At 37.0% G+C, this 20,010-nt stretch overlaps 1 protein-coding gene across 2 annotated transcripts in view; it reads right to left on the bottom strand.

Annotated features, from left to right (window-relative positions):
- Positions 1–589: 589 nt before the first annotated feature.
- TAF4B (TATA-box binding protein associated factor 4b) overlaps positions 590–20,010 on the bottom strand; it is a 124,462-nt gene continuing 105,041 nt past the window's right edge. For both annotated transcript variants that reach the window (XM_004420981.3, XM_087439091.1), the window contains one exon: positions 590–914. In XM_004420981.3, coding sequence (XP_004421038.1) covers positions 747–914 — 168 coding nt within the window. In that variant the 3' untranslated portion in view covers positions 590–746. The remainder of the gene's footprint in view (positions 915–20,010) is intronic.

The following is a 20,010-nucleotide window of genomic DNA, read 5'->3' as shown; positions in this document are numbered from 1 at the left end:
AATGCCCCAGCCTTCCTTCAATACTTTCTTCCTCTTCCATTTTTCAATGAGGTATATCAGCAGCTTCAATTTGAAGGTTTCCCTGACAAGGAAGTCCCCTCTCTTGGTATCAGAAGCAGCATATATATGGTCATATGAACCAGAGAATAGTGACCTCAAGCACGAACTATCCCCGTTTGTCTCAGATTTGACAACACTGGGACTCAGCCGACCAAAGTCACCACAGGCCCTCCTCTGTGGCTTGTTAGCTTCAACTACAGAAGGCAACTGTCATAATGAGCTAAGCAACTTCTGATTCCAGCCCAGAAAACCTAACACTTTGAGACTGGTTTAGCATTGGATGAAATATAGTTTCCTTGGTAAGTAGTGACCCTTCCTTTCTTTCCCCTGCATCTCAGTGCAGGCTGTATTAGGGGAAGACACCTCACCTGTTCACAGTTTGGCAAATGAAGCAGGTAGTAACAAATAGGGCCTTAACTGGCCGTAATTAAATGCACAGGTAGGCAATGCCTACCTCTGTGTCAACTGTATTTCACAACCAAGTTTCAGAAGACAAAGCTGAATTCTAGTCATTAAGAACCCCATGGGATGTATAAGTAAGATTTAATAAAAGTTTATAACTGTAAACAATGGTCTTCCCTATTGGTGATTATTTTCCAGAAACTGAAATTTCAAGACAGTGCAACAATGCTCTTTATGTCTTCTTTGGCAGTAAATAGCAAGGATCTGGATGGAGAGTGGAGTGGTCACTTCAGAAGGGCAAGGTACAGAGCTCGAGAGTACTTCATCTCTCTTTCCTGTTCCATGCAGAATATCAAGTCTCTAAGGCAGATCCTTGTGATTCTTGGACGAAGCAACTGTTTGGTGGCTGTCAGGCTGGATGTCCCAGAAACAAGAAGGTTGTCTCTTAAGCCCTAAACAGAATAAAGGAGGAAACAAGTTAAAATAAGCGATCTTTCATAAAGGGAAAACCTGCCAATTCAGCATGTACGAGCCCCCAACCTCTGGCCACTGCGTTAGGTGCTGGAGAGAATATACAGTCATGCATCGTGTAACAACAAGGACTTGTTCTGAGAATTGCGTCATAGGCGATGTTGTGGTTGTATGAACATCATAGAGTGTACTGAAGAGGAACAAAATTTGCCACCTCTTTAACATGAGGATTATTTTAGGCTAATTATTTTTAAGAAACAAAAGACTTGAAAGTTTTTCTTGTTACCTCCTCCTTAACTGCCTAAAAGAATTCAGATTAAAAAACCTGTCTTAGGAAGGGAGCTATCACCTTAGCATAACATGAACTAGGTGGTAGACAGGGAGGAACCTAGAAAAGCCTGTTTGCTGGGCTCCCCTCTGTGTTCTTCTGTTTCTGTGTGGCCAAACAGTTGTGTTCCAAATGTTTGCTCCTTTTCTCCTACCTGTGAATTGTCTTCCTTCCCCTTGAAGTCCCTGACTCTCCCTACTCCCAACACCTTCTTTTGTCTTTAGCTGAGGATGGTATTTGAGGTGAGGGTTTCAGCCATTTTGGTGAGTTACTCAGTTTTCCTGGGTTCCACCTAGGTATACATGTTATTAAACTTTTGTTTGTCTCCTGTTAATCTGTCTCAGGTCAATTTAATTCTTAGACCAGTCAGAAGAACCTAGAAGGGTAAAGAGAAATTTCTTCCTCCCTTAGGGTACCTACATAAACCTAGATGGTATAGCCTAGTACACACCGAGGCTACATGGTACTAATCTTGTGGGACCACCGTCGTATATGCGGTCCGTTGCTGACTGAAACGTCATTATGCGGCACATGACTATAATGATGCAGGCCTAACTCTGTCTCCCAGCAGTCTAGTCTCTTGGGGAGGGCCAACTGCCGCCACACCTAGTTCATGACCTCATCCATTCTTTCTCTCTCACCTGCACCACGGCCATAGCCTCTTAACTGATTTCTCCACTTCCAGACCCTACCTCACTCTACTCTTTGTTGCGCATTACAGGCCAGACTTCTCTCTTTAATTGTCTTAGACAAAACTTTCGGGATTGATGGATGTGGTCATTATTTGGATTGTGGTGATGATTTCATAGGTGTATGTATATTATGTCAGAGTGTACACTTTAAATGCATGCAGTCTTTTTTATGTCAATTATAAAAATAAAAGTAAAAGCCTTACATGGTTCAGATCTCACCACTCCATGGTTCAAAAATCTTCATTGCTTCTTATTGTCCAGAGTAGCTACTTGAGCACTTGTTATATTTTGAGAGCTGTGTTAAGCACCTTCCACACATTATTTCTTTCTTCTGCACATTATCTCTTCTCTTTCACACAGCATTATATAGCAAGTTATAGGGGTGCTGTCTCAATTTATCAAATGAGGAAACCAAGCTTTGATAGGTTAAGCAACCTATTAAGGTCACACAACAAAAATGAGCTGAGACTCAATGTCTAATTGATCTAAAGTGAGTGCTCTTAGTCACTGTGCTATATTATCCACCCAATCAGGCACAAACTCATCACCTAGCCTCCCTTCAGCTTTACTTGCCATTGTTCCCTTACAAAACATCTAAACTCTAGCCAATAAGCAAAAATCAGCAAAAGGCATTCCAAACCAATCTACTCGTCTTTGAAGACCCATGTCAAACAGGTCTACTTGCCCTCCCTCTCGTGCAAGGAATTCTTACTGTGGCAATTACTTTATGTCGTATTATGGTAATTTGTGTATGCTACTACCACCACCACCACCACATATCCACTAGATCATAAGCTTTCTGAGGACAGGGATTATTATTTCTATATCTTCTATGGCTTAACAGAGTACACAGAACAATGTAGATTATCAGCAATATTTTCTGAATTGAATGTACTGGTTTAAAACAGAACAACCAATATAAGTTCTAAATGTCATTCAAAAATGAATGGAACCCAATGCTCCTGTATTAAGACAGTTTTGTAAATATCAGTATATCTACACACCACTATTTAAAAAGAAAAAAAGATTGGAAGAAGAAACAAAAAATACAGATGTCTCAGACAGGGGGTAATTTTGTAAAAATGAAATCCTTCATACTTTCATTCTTTTTTACCATACCTTGTTTCAAAAACATCTCGATAGGATTGGCAATTCTCCCTTCTCCCCCCAAAAGACTTACACAAGAAAAGAAATTTACCTAACATAGAAAGCAAATCATTGGGTTCCATTACTTTCCTTTTATAACCATCAAATTTTAATTACTCCCTCTACATTTTTGTTTTTGTTTTGTTTTGTTGATGGGGAGGAGGGAAATGCTTCTTAAGGTCTCCAAAATACTGAGGTCAAAACAAGTCAACTTAATTCCATGCATATTCACAGAATGACTGGGGGGCACTTTATCTGATGGTCAAATAAAATTTCAAGAGATACTATTCAGTTTTGGGGGGATATGAGATCACAATCATGTTTCTATACTCATTAGGTTAAATTTATTCGAAGGTAACCATGGAATAAATTTTGGAAAGTCCAAATTTTAAAAAAGGACAAAAGGATTACTTTTGGCTGCACAATTGCCTGGCTACTTACCCTGGAGCCCACCTACAGTATAGAGCCAGTAGCTCACCACTTCTGCAGGGTTCTTGGTAACGACGGCAATTTGTACAAATATAAGCGTCAGCCTGTCACTTCGGCTAAGCTTGGCAGTCAAGCACTACACATCAATCTTCCGTGCCAGCATCACCACACAGAGGTGGTGTAACTCAGAAGTAATCTTAACTATTGTAAATTATTACCATCAAAATATTTCTGTAAGATTTTTGCAGAATAGGCTCAACAACTCAGCTTCAGAAAACTGGATAAAAAGTACACATTAGGAAGAAAGTTAATAAAATGTGTCATGGGCAATGAGGGGCAATTTTGTTGTACATAGGAGTTATCTGTTTAAAACTATAATACATTTAAATAGAGGCATTTTTCTTAGCCAAAAATCAGCTATATTATGCTAAAGCTGAATCTACATATGTTTACAAATGTTTTCTACCGAGAGTTTGCCTAAAATCATTTAGTGTTTTTTTTGTGTGTGTATATGTGAGGAAGATTAGCCCTGAGCTAACATCTGTTGCCAATCCTCCTCTTTTTGCTGAGGAAGACTGGCCCTGGGCTAACATCCATGCCCATCTTCCTCTACTTTATATGTGGGACGCCTGCCACAGCATAAGCAGTACGTAGGTCTGCGCCCGGGATCCAAACCCGTGAACCCCAGGCCGCTGAAGCAGAGAAGGTGAACTTAACCACTACGCCACCAGGCCGGCCCCAGTCATTTAGTGTTTTATATGAATTTTTAAATTAGATAGCTAGATGGTTACACTATGTCTTGGCAATTCCACTTCTATGTATCTACCCAGAAATATGTCATATGTTCATCAAAAGACATGTATGAGAATGTTTAGCACTAGATTCATAATAGCCCCAAACTAGAAACAATCCAAATGCCCGTTAAGAGTAGAATAGATAGGGGCCGGCCCGGTGGCATAGTGGTTAAGTTCGCATGCTCTGCTTTGGTGGCCCGGGGTTCACAGATTCAGAGCCTGGGCGCGGACTGACGCACCACTTGTCAAGCCATGCTGTGGCAGTGTTCCATATAAAGTATAGCAAGACGGGTGGGGATGTTAGCCCAGGGCCAGTCTTCCTCAGCAAAAAGAGGAGGATTGGCAACGGATGTTTGCTCAGGGCTAATCTTCCTCACCAAAAAAAAAAAAAAGAGTAGAATAAATTGTGGAACATTCACACAAATGGAATACTACACAGCAATAACAAACTGAGTAATATGGATGAATATCACAAAAACGTTAAATGAAAGGATCCATACTCAAAGGAATACATACATTTGATTCCATTTCTATAATGTTCAAAGCTATAGAAGTCAGGATAATGATTTCCTTTGGGGGAGGAGAAGTGACTAGAAGGGGCGAAGAGAGCTTTTCTGGGGTTCTCGTGATGTTCTCTTTCTTGAACTAAACACTACTGTCTGTCTAGGTGGGTGTGTTCGTGCTGTGAAAATTCAGTGAGCTTATGATTTGTGTCTTTTTCTGCACCAATGTTATACTTCAATAAAGAAATTAAATTACTACCAAAAAACCCTTGTCTAGGTAGGAAATAAAAAGGGGAACAAAGAGGGAAAAAGAGGGAACAAAATAAGGCAAAACTGTTAAATAGAAAAAATTTAAGGAAACTGAATCATCTGGGTAAGGAACAAAAGGGTCACAGTTCATGTTTGTCATGTGGCAAGCCTGAAGGATCCAGGAGAAAGAGCCATATTACAGCTGCCAGCACAGGGTTGAAAAGGAGGTCATTGCAACAGGATGCAGCAGAAGGCCTGAGGCAATCTTATAAATGAAACAAACCCCAAGGGACATTCAGTAACCCAACAGAAATGTCTTTCATAATTCACAACTTTAAGAAGGTGATAGCATCCTCTTCCCCCAAATAGTGACCGACTTAAAAAGTCAGTCTTTCTTGAACCTGGATACAAACATATAGCGTTTCAATTCCTATGCTTATGATTTGGGAATGTTCACAGTCTGACTTGTCAGTTTCACAATGGCCTGGTCAGAAATCAGCTACCTCTCAATTATGCAAGCTAAAGAGGGTGGAACGTGCACGGATAACTTAAAGCCATAAAAACTCAAACCTGCCTTTTCACCATCGATTTTAATTTTCTTCCACCCCACCGTTCTCTCCAAAGTTGCCTAGGACGGATTTCTGATCATATTGCACTGTGAATGCCTAAGTACACAAATGTAGTTAAGAGACCAGAATTTGCAAGAAGAAAAAAAAGACTCTTGTGACAATTTACTATTTATTTCTGAAATACAGGGTTTTCCTAGTCATCTTTCTGCATAAGGATATTCCCTAATCTGGATTCTTCACCTGGATGAAAAGAGAGTAAAATAGAAGATAAAGTTCAACGAAGATGAAAGAAATAATTCACTTATCAAGAAATAATTCACTTACAACAGATGTCCTCGGAAGTGTAATCAAACCTAAATGTTAACATACTCTAACACTGCCAGGTCAATTAAGTTAGCCTTCATCAATTTGTTTGATTATATCACTAAACAAAGTTTCTTATTTTCATAACAAAACTTTTGAGGAACTCTTCTGCTCTAATAAGAAAAAAATTTTCTAATGAGAAAAAAATCGGCAGCTACCAATTTCAGAGAAATAACACCGCTTTAAGAATGACACTAAGTAATTAAAAATAACCAGTTATCCAAATTTTTTTTCCCTCAACTTAATAGAGCGAGTGCTGTGAAGTAAAACCTTCAAAAGCTTCTCTACTTCTTTTTCCCCGCTTCCTTAAATTATATCACTGCTATACTGAGATGCAGAAATAACATCTTTATGAGCCCAGGGGCTTCAAGAATCCTGCTGAGGTTCTCAGTGACTTCATGTGGGCCTGTTTCCAAGAGCCGCCATTCAAGGCAACTTAGTTTCATGCTAGTCCATGTGCTGATTCAATTCAAATGTTATGTGGAACTAACACATGGTCAAAAAAATCTAATTAGTGGTTACCAGAGGGGAAGGGGATTGGGGGTTGGCATAAGGGGTAAAGAGGCACATTTACATGGTGATTAACAAATAATAATGCACAACTGAAATTTCACAATGTTATAAACTATTATGATCTCAATAAAATAAAAAAAGTTATCTGGGTTACTGGCACCTCCAATGGACAAGAATTGTGCTAGGTAGCATAAGATATACAGGAAAACGGAACAGTGGTGAACACCTGTTTGTCTCCTCCAGAAGCAACCTCAGACAAATTACTTAACTTCTCTGTGCCCTCAGTCTCCTAATCTGCAAAATAGGGATAGTAAGAGTAATTATCTCATACGGTTGGCTTGAGGATTAAATGAGAACAATGCCTGGTACTCAGTACACACTCTATAAATGTTGGCCCTTCTTATAATAAATTAATTCATTAGGCGGGAGGCATTGAAGGTTTATAAATAGGAAACAGTGTAATCCTAATTCCAGATGTTTCCCTCCATCCCCTAGTTAAAACTAATTAAACATTCCTGCCCATGTCCTATTAAGTTCTAGCTAACTTAAAGAAATAATTTGTCCTGCCACGCTTACGTTGTCCCTCCAGTAAAATTTTTGAATTTTAGTGGAGCTTTGAAAGCTCAAAGCTAAAAAGTAAACAAATTGGCAACTCAGACATGTAGCAGGTGGATGAAGGATATATCCTGGGACAGAAAGTTTTTCATAGGCTCCTCCAATCAAACAGTGGAGGAGCTCGCTGCTTTACAGAACCAACCACACTTATCAACGTTAACTTCTTCCATTCTATTCTCTGAATCATAAGACTAAAAAACCACGAATGTGTCCCTGAAACTTTATAGTTAACTAGAAACAAAGATTGGACATTTTTAATAGAGAGAGACAAAGATTCATTACATTTCTCAGAATTTTAATTTCTCAAAATCTAACCCCATGTTACCATGGCAGCTTGTAAGGGATGACTCAAGTCTTAAACCTCAAGGACATAAGGACTAGTCATGGGGAACAGGGGATGCAATGAAGACCTTGCTCCAGAACAAAAATCGAACATTTTCTAAAGTCTTAGAAGGACAAATAAAAGTACCCTGGATGTCTGGCCTTGTGTAACAGGAACACTGAAAATCTACATTCGAAAGACCTGAGCTTCTGAGCCTGAAGGGCAACACAGAGCAGAAAACACTGAGCTTCAAGATTGACTGCCCTCTGCTGGTCAACAAGCAGAACTTTTGAAGCAATAGATCTCTCACTTTTACCATCCTCATTTTACTCCTTTTGAGTTATTTGAGAATATTGACAACCCTGCAAGTTAACTTCTGTCTTAGAATTTTGTCACTTCTAAGTATATGTGTTTCAACAGTCTTTTACAGAAGTCAGATGTCTAAACAGACTGATGTGACATGTAATCATGGGCTTTGAGTTCTAATCTAGTTGTGTAATTATGAGAGCTATAAAGGTAATACTGGCTGTCCTGTGCTAAAGACAATCCTCCATCTTTATCTCCAAAAGAACACTTTCTTAAATTCCAGACCTTCTTGTTCAATTTCCTAATGAAGTCTCCAACTGAAAGTATCCTAATTTTGAATGTTACAAATCATTATTTCTTCTCTTTCTCCTCTTCTCTTATTTAAAGGAGTGGTAATACCATCCACCTCCAATGCCCAAGATAGAAAACTGGGTGTCATCTTCAACCTTTTCTTCCTCTACATTCCATCTGTCATTTCTTATCAGTTCTACCTCCTTAATAGTTTCCAAATCATTTACTTCTCTCTACACTTTAACTTCCATTATCTTCTGCCTGGATTACTTCAACAACCTTCTAAGAAACCTCTCTATTTCCAGTATTAGCATTGCTCACACTGCAGTGAGAATGATCTTTCTAAAATAACAAATAATCTGATAATTCTGTTTTCCTGCTTAAAATGCTCCAATGGCTAAAGATCTCCTGCTGGACCAAGGCCAAGTGTCCAAGCATGGCACATACAGTCATCTATGAGTATACCAAAGCCTCTCCCCAGTCTCATCTCTCATTCCTTTCTTCCTGCCCCAAATGATTGGTCATGCCACAGAATATTTTTTTCTTCTTCGCTCCAGTTAATTCTCTCCTCCTGGAATTCCTTCTCTAATCTCTCTGTCCTATCTTTGTATCACATCACTTGACCAAGTTCTTCAAGACGCAACTCAGGGGCCGGCTCCGTGGCTTAGCGGTTAAGTGCGCGCGCTCTGATGCTGGCGGCCCGGGTTCGGATCCCGGGCACGCCCCAAGGCACCACTTCTCCGTCCAACCCGAGGCCGAGTCCCACGTATAGCAACTGGAAGGAGGCGAACCTATGACATACAACTATCTACTGGGGCTTTGGGGGGAAAAAAATGAATAAATAAAATCTTTAAAAAAAAAAAAAGACGCAACTCAGGTAGCATGTTTCCCCAATGCTACAAACACAAACTTACCCAGGTCTAGACTAGGTGCAACTCCTGTGTACTTCAGTAGTACTCCCTACTTTACTCTTTCATCATAAGTACTCAGTGCAATGCAAGTACCTCTTTAACTTTCTCACTCGCTACAAGGGAAGGATTTCGTACCTGCGAATATTTTATATAGTGTTTGGCACTTAGCTGGTATCCGACCAACATCTGTAGTATGATCATGTGCCTAGTGTCATCCAATAATATCACTTATATTAACGAACAAACAATGAAAATGAGCCATATTATGGGCTTTGGACCTTTTAAATCAAGACCCTGCTGTCATTCCTAGCTTTAAGCCAAAGAAATTTGGGAGAAAAATATAAAGGTCAAGCCCTTTGATGGCTTGTTCCTAAGCATTACTCAGCCCTTTAACAACTTATCTCACCTGCTCATCCCCACCAGGCTGCCACCAGATGGGATTTGCTCAAAAGGCTATTTTCTGCCACTCTCTCCAAACAGTGAGAAAGTGCTTCAGCCCACCAAATAATGCAACACACAAGAAGAGCAAATAACCAAATAAACAGTCAACTCGGAAGAGCATATTGATTGCAAGATGAAAAGCCCATGTCAGGACTTTCCTCTTTATACTATAATTATTTTCTTTAACCTTTAATTAAGATACTTACAAAGTCCTCCAAAAACTCAAGTAAACCATGTCCAGAGATAAGCTTTATCTATTATTTTATGAAGATTTCTTCAAAGGACTGCCAGTTAACTTTTTTTCTTTCAGAACCAGCATTGATTCTATCCTTGCAGGATTGTAAACGTTAAAAAAAAGTTATGGGGTCGGCCTGGTGCACAGCAGTTAAGTTTGTGCCCTCCGCTTCGGCACCTTGGGGTTCGCAGGTTCGGATCCCAGGTGCGGACCAATGCACCGCTTGTCAAGCCATGCTGTGGGGGCATCCCATATAAAGTAGAGAAAGATGGGCACGGATGTTAGCCCAGGGCCAATCTTCCTCAGCAAAAAGAGGAGGATTGGCAACAGATGTTAGCTCAGGGCTAGCTAATCTTCTTCACAAAGAAAAACAAAGTCCTCAGTCTCTTATAAAACAATAAAGAAATTATAAAAAAGATAAAAATAAAAAAAACATTAAAAAAAAGTTACAATATCAGAAAGGGTTGCTGTGCCTCACAACTAAAGGTAGATTTACCAATATATTTAAATGTAGCAATAGCAGTTTTATTTAAAATTCTGGTAATTCTCGAGTTGGTGAATTCCATACAGAGTGATGGAAAATGATACTAGAAAGAAATATGAATTTACAGGAAAAGTGAAAGAGTATTAGAAATAGTAAATATAAAAGAATTATTTTTATTTTCATAAATTCTTTAAAAGATATAGACCAAGCAATAACGTACTACGGAGGTTAAAACACACGTAGAAATAAAATAGGTGACAACAATAGCACAAAGGATGGGAGGGATTTGTGTAATGGAGTTATACAGTTAAAAGGTTTTTACATTATATGTAAAATGGTATTAATTCAAGGTTGAGTGTAGTCAGTTAAGAATACATATTATACCTTTAAATAGATATATACAGCAACCATTAAAAAAAATAAAAGCAGGATAGTTAAAAAGCCAACAGAGGATACAGAACAACATACTAAAATACTACTTGATTAACTCCAAAGATGACAGGAAAGGAGAAACAAAAAGAATAGGGGGGATAAGTAGAAAATAAATAGCAATAGGGTAGACTCAAATCCAATCACAGTTATAATTATATTAAATGTAAATGACTAAACAGTCCAAATAAATTTTCAGCCTGGATACAAATCCAAAACTCAATTGTATGCTATTCATAAGAGACCAGCTTTAAATAAAGACACAGATAATCTGGAAGTAAAAGGATAGAGAAAAGAGAAACCATGCAAATACTAAGCATCAGAAAGCTAGTGTGGCGATAATAATATCAAACAAAGTAGACTTTAAGACAAGTAATATTAGGGGGAGGCGACTGTCGCCGTGCTGGGGCCGGCCTCGCGGCGCAAGCAGTTAAGTGCACATGCTCCTGTGCAGCACCAGGGTTCGTCGGTTCGGATCCCGGGTGCACACCAATGCACCACTTGGCAAGCCACGCTGTGGTGGCGTCCCATATAAAGTGGAGGAAGATGGCCACGGATGTTAGCCCAGGGCCAATCTTCCTCAGCAAAAAAAGAGGAGGATTGGCAGATGTTAGCACAGGGCTGATCTCCTCACCAAAAAAAAAAAAAAAAGTAACATTACTAGAAATGAGAATCATTTCACAATGACAGAAGGGGAAAATTCATCAGAAAGACATAATGTGTTTGCACCTAATAACAGATCATCAAATAAAAGAAGCAAAAATTGACAAGTAGAAATAGACAAATGCACGACCATAATTATAAAAGAAAAGAAAAGAAAAGAAAACAACTTACACACTTCCCTTAGTAACAGAAGGAACAAGTAGCCAAAAAAATTAGTAAAGATATACAAGACTTATAGACACTACACTCAACACTGCAGAACACACACCCTTCTCAAGCGCAGAGCGAATATTCAAGATAAACCACGTGCTAGGACAGGTCTCAATAAATTTAAAAGGATTGAAATCATAGAATATGTTCACTGACCATAACGAAAACACTAAATATCTGGAATTAAACAACACATTTCTAAATAGTCTGGGTCAAAAAAGATACCAAAAGGGAAATTAGGAAATATTTTTGAACTTAATTATAATAAAAACACAATATATCCAACACATCAAAGCTTGTGGGAGTGAGGCTAAAGCTGAAAAGCTAACAAAAATTTATACTTGTAAATGCTTATTTTAGAAAAAAAAGGTATACCTAAGCTTCACTTTAAGAAGCTGGAAAAAGAAAATATTAAACTCAATATAAGTAGAAGAAAGTAAATAATAGGAGTAGAAATCAATGAAATAGGAAAAGGACAAAAAATTTTGAAAAAATTAAAGCCATAAATTAATTTTTGGAAAACATTAATAAAACTTATAAACGCTTACCTAGACTGATCAGGAAAAGAGAGAGAAAACACAAATTATCACTATCAGGAACGAAAGAAAGGCTAATATCACTACAGACAATAAAAAGCTAACAACAAGGGGGCCGGTCCTGTGGCGTAACAGTTAAGTTCGTGCACTCTGCTTCGGAGGCCCGGGGTTCGCAAGTTTGGATCATAGGCACGGACCGATGCACTGCTTGTCAAGCCATGCTGTGGCAGCGTCCCATATAAAGTAGAGGGAGATGGTATGGATGTTAGCCCAGGGTTGATATTCCACAGCAAAAAGAGGAGGATTGGCAATGGATGTTAGCTCAAGGCTAATCTTCCTCACGCACACAAAAAAGATAACAACGAGTTACCACAAATAATTTTATGTGAATGACTTCAACAACCTAGATGAGTGCAAAAATTCTTTGAGAAATACAACTTTCAAAAACTAACACAAAAGAAAGAGGATTGAGTTTTCTCCACATAGAGAACTCCAGGCTCAGCTGGCTTCATTGGTAAATTCTACCAAACATTTAAAGAGGAAATAAGACCTATCTTACACAAACATTTTCAAAAAAAAAAAAGGAAGAGGGAACACTGGCACAGCTCAAATCAAAACAAGGACATTACAACAAAATAAAATTACAGACCAACATCTTTAGGAACATAGATGCAAAAATACTACACAAAATAAATGAATAGAAAACAGGTATAATCAATTTTATATTATGACCAAGTGGGATTTATCCCAGGATTAAAAGATTGGTTAAAATTTAAAATTCAATATAAATTACCAAATTAAGAGAATAAAGGAGAAAACTCATATGATAACCAGATAAATAAATTCAGACAAGCCTTGACAAAATTCAACACCTGCCATCATAAAAGCTCTCAGTCAACTAAGAGAACAAGTTCCTCTATGAAAAACCTAGAGCCAACATTATACTTAAGGGTGAAATACTGAATGCTTTCTCCCCCTAAGAGGAGCAACAAGGCAAGGAGGTCCACTCTCTCCACTTCTATTCAACACAGTACTGGGATGTTAGCCAGTGCTCTAAGGCAAGAAAAAAGATATAAAAAGCATAAAGATTGGAAAGAAAGAAGTACTCTATTTTCATTTGTAGAAAACACGATTGTTTAGCAAATCTTAAGGAATTTACAAAAAAACTACTAGAACAATTCAGTAAATTTAGCAGGTTGGAGGATGTAAGATTGTTGAACTAGCAACAAACAAGTAGAAAGTATAATTTTAAAAAGATCATTTCAATAGCATTAAAAATAATACCTATGTATAAATGTAATGGAAGTTGTGAAAGACTTCTAAATGGAAAACTAAAACACTGTAGAGAGAGAAATTAAAGATGATAAGAGTAAATGGAGAGATATACAAAGCTCATACTGCCTCAATATTGTTAAGGCATCGATTCTCAGCAAATTGATCTATAGATTCAATGCCATACTAACAAAAATATCTACACATTTTTGTAAGAATGATGATTCTAAAATTCATATGAAAATGCAAAGGACCCAGAATAGTCAAAAACAATCTTGAAAAGGGACCAAGTTGGAGGACTCCCACTATCTGATTTCAAAATCATTACAGTAAATCAACAGACTGTGGTATTGGCATAAATATAGAAAAACAGATCAACAAAATAGAGTATGAATATATATGTCCATATATACAGTTAACTGATTTTCAACACAAGTCATGATAAGGTAATTCAATGGGCAAAGTCTTTTCAATAAATGAGATGGAGTAACAGGGTATTTGTATATGAAAAAATTAACCTCAACCCCTACCTCACACCAAACACAAAAATTAAATCAAGATAGATCAAACACTTAAAATGTAAAAGCTAAAACTATAAGGCTTCTAGGAAAAAAATCTTCATAACTACAGGGTACACAAAACCTAGGATACAGAAAGCACTATCTATAAATGATAAACTGGACTTCGTCAAAGTTAAAACCTTCTCTTCTTCCAAAAGACAGCATTATGAAAATAAAAGTACACAGCTAAAGGGAGTGTGATAATGGTACAACCATTTGAAAAACAGTTTAGAGGGGCCGGCCAGGTGGCATAGCAGTTAAGTTTGCGTGTTCTGCTTCAGTGGCCCCGAGTTCGCCAATTCGGATCCTGGGCGCAGACCTACTCACTGCTCATCAAGCCATGCTGAGGTGGCATCCCACAGAGAAGAATTAGAAGGACCTACAACTAGGATATACAACTACGTACTGGGGTTTTGGGGAGAAAAAAGAAAAAAGAGGAAGATTGGCAACAGATGTTAGCTCAGGGCCAATCTTCCTCAGAAAAAAAAAAGAAAAAGAAAAACAGTTTAGAGTCCCTTATAAAGTTAAACATACATTTATCCTATGATTCAACGGTTGCACTGCTAAATATTTACCTAAGAGAAATGAAAACATATGTCCACAAAATGACTTTTACAAGGATGTTCACAGCAGCTTTATCCATACTAGCCCCAAATTGGAAAGAACCCAAGTGTCCAATGGATAAACAAATTATGGAGTATCTATAGAATGGAATACCATTCAGCACTGAAAAGGAATGTATTACTGATATGCACAATGTGAATAAATCTCAAAAACATAAATGAGTGAAACAATTCAGAAACAAAAGAGTACATTATCGTACGATTCCCAATTATACAAAGTTCTAAAACAGGCAAGACTAACTATGGTAATAGAAATTATATCAGTAGTTGCGGAGGGGGTTGCAGGCATGACAGAACTTTCTGGGGCCACAGAAATGTTTTATATTTTAATTTGGGATAGTGGTTATAATTAAAACCAGCACATTTTATTGTATATAAATTATACTTCAATCTAAAAACCAAAAGCAAAGTTTGTTTGAATTTTTAATTAAAAATTATCTCTTACTCAAGACATCCCCCAAAGGAACATGGTTACTCTTCTCTACTGTCTGGTGTGCTTTGGTATAAAAGTTTGAGAAGCACTGTGATGTTAGAACTCTACATCCACAAAGATTATGACAGGTACAGAGAATTGCAGACAAAGAAATGTTTATTCCAACATTATGTGGAAAGTTGTTTGTAAATAAAAAAGTTACTTGGAAGATATTGTAAGACCCTAGAATATGTTCGACTCAAAATTATAAGTATATTGAAATGCTTGAGAAATTTATGTATCAGTGTTTCTCAGTGGAGGTGTTATTAGAATTCTGAGTAAGCTTGATCAGGGGAATCTGCCCCTCACAGTGCACAATGTTTAGTATCACTGGCTCTCAGCCACCAAATGCCAGTAGCATAGCCTCAACCCTTGAGTCACTGTGTCAAAACAACAACACTCCACACATTTGCAAACACACCACAGAAGTAGGTACTGCCCCCAGCTGAGAATCACTAGTCTATAAGCTAATGGCCAAAAGTATTTGTAAGCATGAAAAATTATCCCGTAAATAGACTTAATCTACTGTACGATTTTAATTCCAAACTGATCATTTAACTAATGATTACTTATTTAGTCTTCAAAAGAAAAAAGTACTTTTTTGTGCTATATATAAGATTGACTTGGGATAATGAAGAACAACTGATTTTGCTGAAATCTCTAATCAGGGAAACCAAATACAACCACCGAAAACAATGTCAACAGCAACAAACTATAACACAAGAAATAACACTAGAAATCAAACTATTAAAAAAAAAAAGAAAGAAATCAAACTATTGAGTGGAGTGATAAATCCAGAAGATGATTTACTATGATCAGAACCCTGTGAACGGCCCATTTCTGAGAGCATCGTGGGCTTAGGAAAAATCAGGATATTCCCAAAGTGTTCCCTGTGGCAGAACACATTCTAAGCTAAATTAAGCAGATATTACCTAATTTGCTTTATGGTTTCAATATTCAAACTTGCCTTTCATGTTGCAGTCAGAACATAAAATAATCATTTAATGGTAAGAAAGGTTTGTTAGGCTACTAGCACTTTACTCATATGTGCAAATTTAAGAATGGACACTGAAGACAAGACTCAAGAATGGAAAAGGATATAAGGCCGCATACATGCCTGGCACTAAGAAGCAAAAGACGAATTAAATGGCACATGTTCCTGTAACAAGAGACTGAATTAGTAATCAAAAAAGTCTTCCCAAAGAAAAGCTCAGGACTGGACAGCTTCATTAGTAAAGTCTACCAAACATTTAAAGAAGAATTAACACCAAATACTTCACAAACTCTTCCAAAAAATAGAAAAAGAGGGAACACTTCCTAATCCATTCTATGATACCAGTATTACCCTGCTACCAAAACCAAAGATATCACAAGAAAACTACAGACCAATATCCTTTATGAATACAGATGCAAAAATCCTCAAGAAAATACTAGTAAATAGAATCTAGCACCATATAAAAAGAACCATATACCAATGACCAAGTGGGATTTATCCCAGGAGTGCACAGTTGGTTCAACATATGAAAATCAGGGTAATACACTTTATTAAGAAAGGAAAAAAACATAAGATCATCTCAACAGAGGCAGAAAAAGCATTAGACAAAATCGACATCCTTTCATGATAAAAAACACTTCACAAGCTAGGAACAGAACAGAATTTCCTCAACCTTATAAAGAGCATCCATGAAAACCCACAGCTAACATCATACTTAATGGTGAAAAACTGAAATCTTTCCCTCTAAAATTAGGAACAAAAAAGGATGTTTTCTTTTACCACTTCTATTCAACTTGTACTGAAGGTTCTAGCCAGGGCAATTAGGCAAGAAAATGAAATGACAAGGAATCCAGAAGTAAAAGGACAAAGTAAAACTACCACTATTTGCAGATTATATTATTTTATATATATAAAATTCTAAGGAATTCACAAAAACTATTAGAGCTAATAAACGAGTTCAGCAAGGTTGCAGGATACAAGATCAATATACAAAAATCAGCTCTATTTGTATCTGCTAGCAATGAGGAATCCAAAAATGAAATTAAGAAATCAATGCCATTTATAATAATATCAAAGAGAATAAAATACTTAGGAATAAATTTAACAAAATGAAGTGCAACACTTGTGCACTGAAAACTACAAAACGTTGCAAGAACTTTAAAAAGACTGATGGAAAGACATCACATGTTCATGGATTGGAATACTTAATATTGTTGAGATGGCAATACTACGCAAATTGATCTATAGATTCAATAAATCCTTATCAAAATCCCAGCTGGCTTTTTTTTGCCGACATGGACGAGCTGATCCTAAAATACGTATGAAAATATGTAGGGGACCCAGAATAGCCAAAACAATTGAAAATGAAGAATCAAATTGGAGGAATCACACTTTCTGACTTCAAAACTTACTGCAAAACTATAGTAATCAAGACATTGTGGCACTGGCATAAGACATAGACATACAGATCAACAGACAGAATTGAGAGCCCAGAAATAAATCCATACATCTACGATTAATTTATTTTCGATGAGTGTTAAGACCATTCCATGGGGAAAGAACAGTCTTTTCAAAAAATTGTGCCAGGGCGGGGCCGACCAGGTGGCGCAAGCAGTTAAGTGCGCGTGCTCCACTGCAGCGACCCGGGGTTCGCTGGTTTGGATCCCGGGCACACACCGACGCACTGCTTGTCAAGCCATGCTGTGGTGGCGTCCCACATAAAGTAGAGGAACATGGGCACGGATGTTAGCTCACGGCCAATCTTCCTCAACAAAAAGAGGAGGATTGGTATCAGATGTTAGGCTCAGGGCTGATCGTCCTCACCAAAAAAAAAGAAAAGAAAAGAAAAATTGTGCCAGGACAACTGGATATCTACATGTAAAAGAATGAATTTGGATCCCCTACCTCACACCATACACAAAAACGAACTCAAAAAGGATCAAAGATGTAAACGTAAGAGCTAAAACTATAAAATTCTTAGAAGAAAACACAGGTACAAATGTTTGTGACAACTGGATTAGGCAATGATTTCTTAGATATGGCACCCAAAACACAAGCAACCAAAGAAAAAAATATAGATTGATAGGACTTCATTTCTACAAAGTAGATATACAAATGACCAATAAGCACATGAAAAGATGTTCAACATCATAAGTCATTAGGGAAATGCAAAACAAAATCACAATGAGATACCTCTTCACACCCACTAGGATGACTATAAAAAAAAAAACAGACAAAAACAAATGTTGACAAGGATGTGGAGAAATTGGAACGCTCGTGCGTTGTGGGTAACAATGTAAAATGGTGCGACTGCTATGGAAAGCAGTGTGGCAGTTCCTCAAAAAGTCAAACATAGAGTTTCCATACGACCCAGCAATTACACTCCTAGGGATACATCCAAGAGAAATGAAAATATATGTCCATACAAAAACTTGTATATGAATGTTCATAGCAGCATTATTTATAATAGCCAAGTATATAAACAATCAAATAGCCATCAGCTGATGAATGGATAAACAAAATGTGTTATATCCATACAATGGAATATTATTCAACCATAAATAGGAATGAAGTACTGATACATGCTACAACACGGATGGACCTTGAAAACATTATGCTAAGTCAAAGACATTAGACACAAAAGGCTACGTACTATACAATTCCATTTATATGAACACTCAGAATAGGCAAATTCACAGGGACAGAAGGCCAATTATTGGTTGCCAGGCACTAGGGGAAGTGACTGCTAATGGCTACGGAGTTTATTTTTGAAGTGATGAAAAACAAGTTCAAATAAACATTTCAAAAGCAACTTACATTTACTCTTCTTTTCAATATTCTATGGAATTCTTGGGAAAAATGCATAAATAGAAATCCAACAACATACTCTAAAAGGTACTGTTGCAATATCTAAGGCAGATACATTCTTTTCCATGTAAACTTGGGTTTTCACTGGTAACACTGACAATCGGAACATTTTAGGAAAATTTCACAAAGAAATTAACTGTCATTTAAACTGTGAAAGGTATACTTAGCAATGGAGCACTTTTCCCATAAACATTAGTTTGTTGTTCATCAGCACTCATCTATCACTTTGGCAAACCCTCTAAGACCTAACTGATATTTATTACAGGCAATTCTTTATAACACAGGCAATTCATGCTTTTCATAGTCACTAAAGTATGAACCAAATAGATGCATAAGAGGCTGAAACAAACAGCTACTAGCACATTAGAGAATAAGCGTAACAGTGTAACTGGTCATGTGAGAACACTACAATTTAAGAAACCTAAGGAGAGTAATACTAGTGTAAATTACAGAAGCAGCATGCATATAGACACACTTTCAAAAACTGCTCTCCAGGAGCCTGATAAGTTACAGGAATCATCTTAAAGTGTGATAACTTAAAAAAAAAAAACTCTCTTAGCATAAGCTCATCATTATGCTAACTATAATTAAAGTGCTTTGAAGAAAAAAATACCACATAAAGCCTCAAATATTATATATAAAACACCATTAAAACACTATTTGCTCTTGGAGGAACAGTGACCAAATACTTAATGGAGCAGAGGAAGATAACAATAAAAATACTTGAGGAAAAGACATAGACCTAGTTCTGTTCTCACCACTGTACTTAGCACAATTGGGTGAATGAATGAAGGAATAAGTGAATACAAATGCCATCTCAAAGTGTATTATGACTCGTAAATAGAGAATAGAAAGGAGAGTAACAATTCAAAAGACTGAGAAATAAATGGTATTAACTTTTTTAAATCAAAATATCTGGTGTTTATGAGATGCTAATAAAAAGACACTTTCTTACACCTGAAATTTATACAATGTTATAAACCAATGTTACTGCAATAAACAAAAAATTAAAAAAAAAAAAAAAGACACTTTCATATACTGCTAGTAGGAAATGTAAACTAGTTCAACTTTAGGGGACAGCAACTGGCAGTAAATATTTTAAAAGAACTTTAATAATAAATATCTCATCTGACTTTGCAATTCTATTTCTGAAATAAAAAAAAACCCATGGTCAAAGATTTAATTATAAATAGGCTCACACAACATTATGTTGGAAACTAAAACATGTCCAATAAGAGAGATGGATAAATTATAGTACG

The sequence above is a fragment of the Ceratotherium simum genome, chromosome 14 (assembly GCF_057802395.1).
Source record: "Ceratotherium simum simum isolate JZ-2026a chromosome 14, ASM5780239v1, whole genome shotgun sequence".
In the NCBI taxonomy this organism is placed as follows: Eukaryota; Metazoa; Chordata; class Mammalia; order Perissodactyla; family Rhinocerotidae; genus Ceratotherium; species Ceratotherium simum.
The sequence above is the reverse complement of the archived record's forward strand: the minus strand, read 5'-3'. Positions and strand labels throughout refer to the sequence as shown.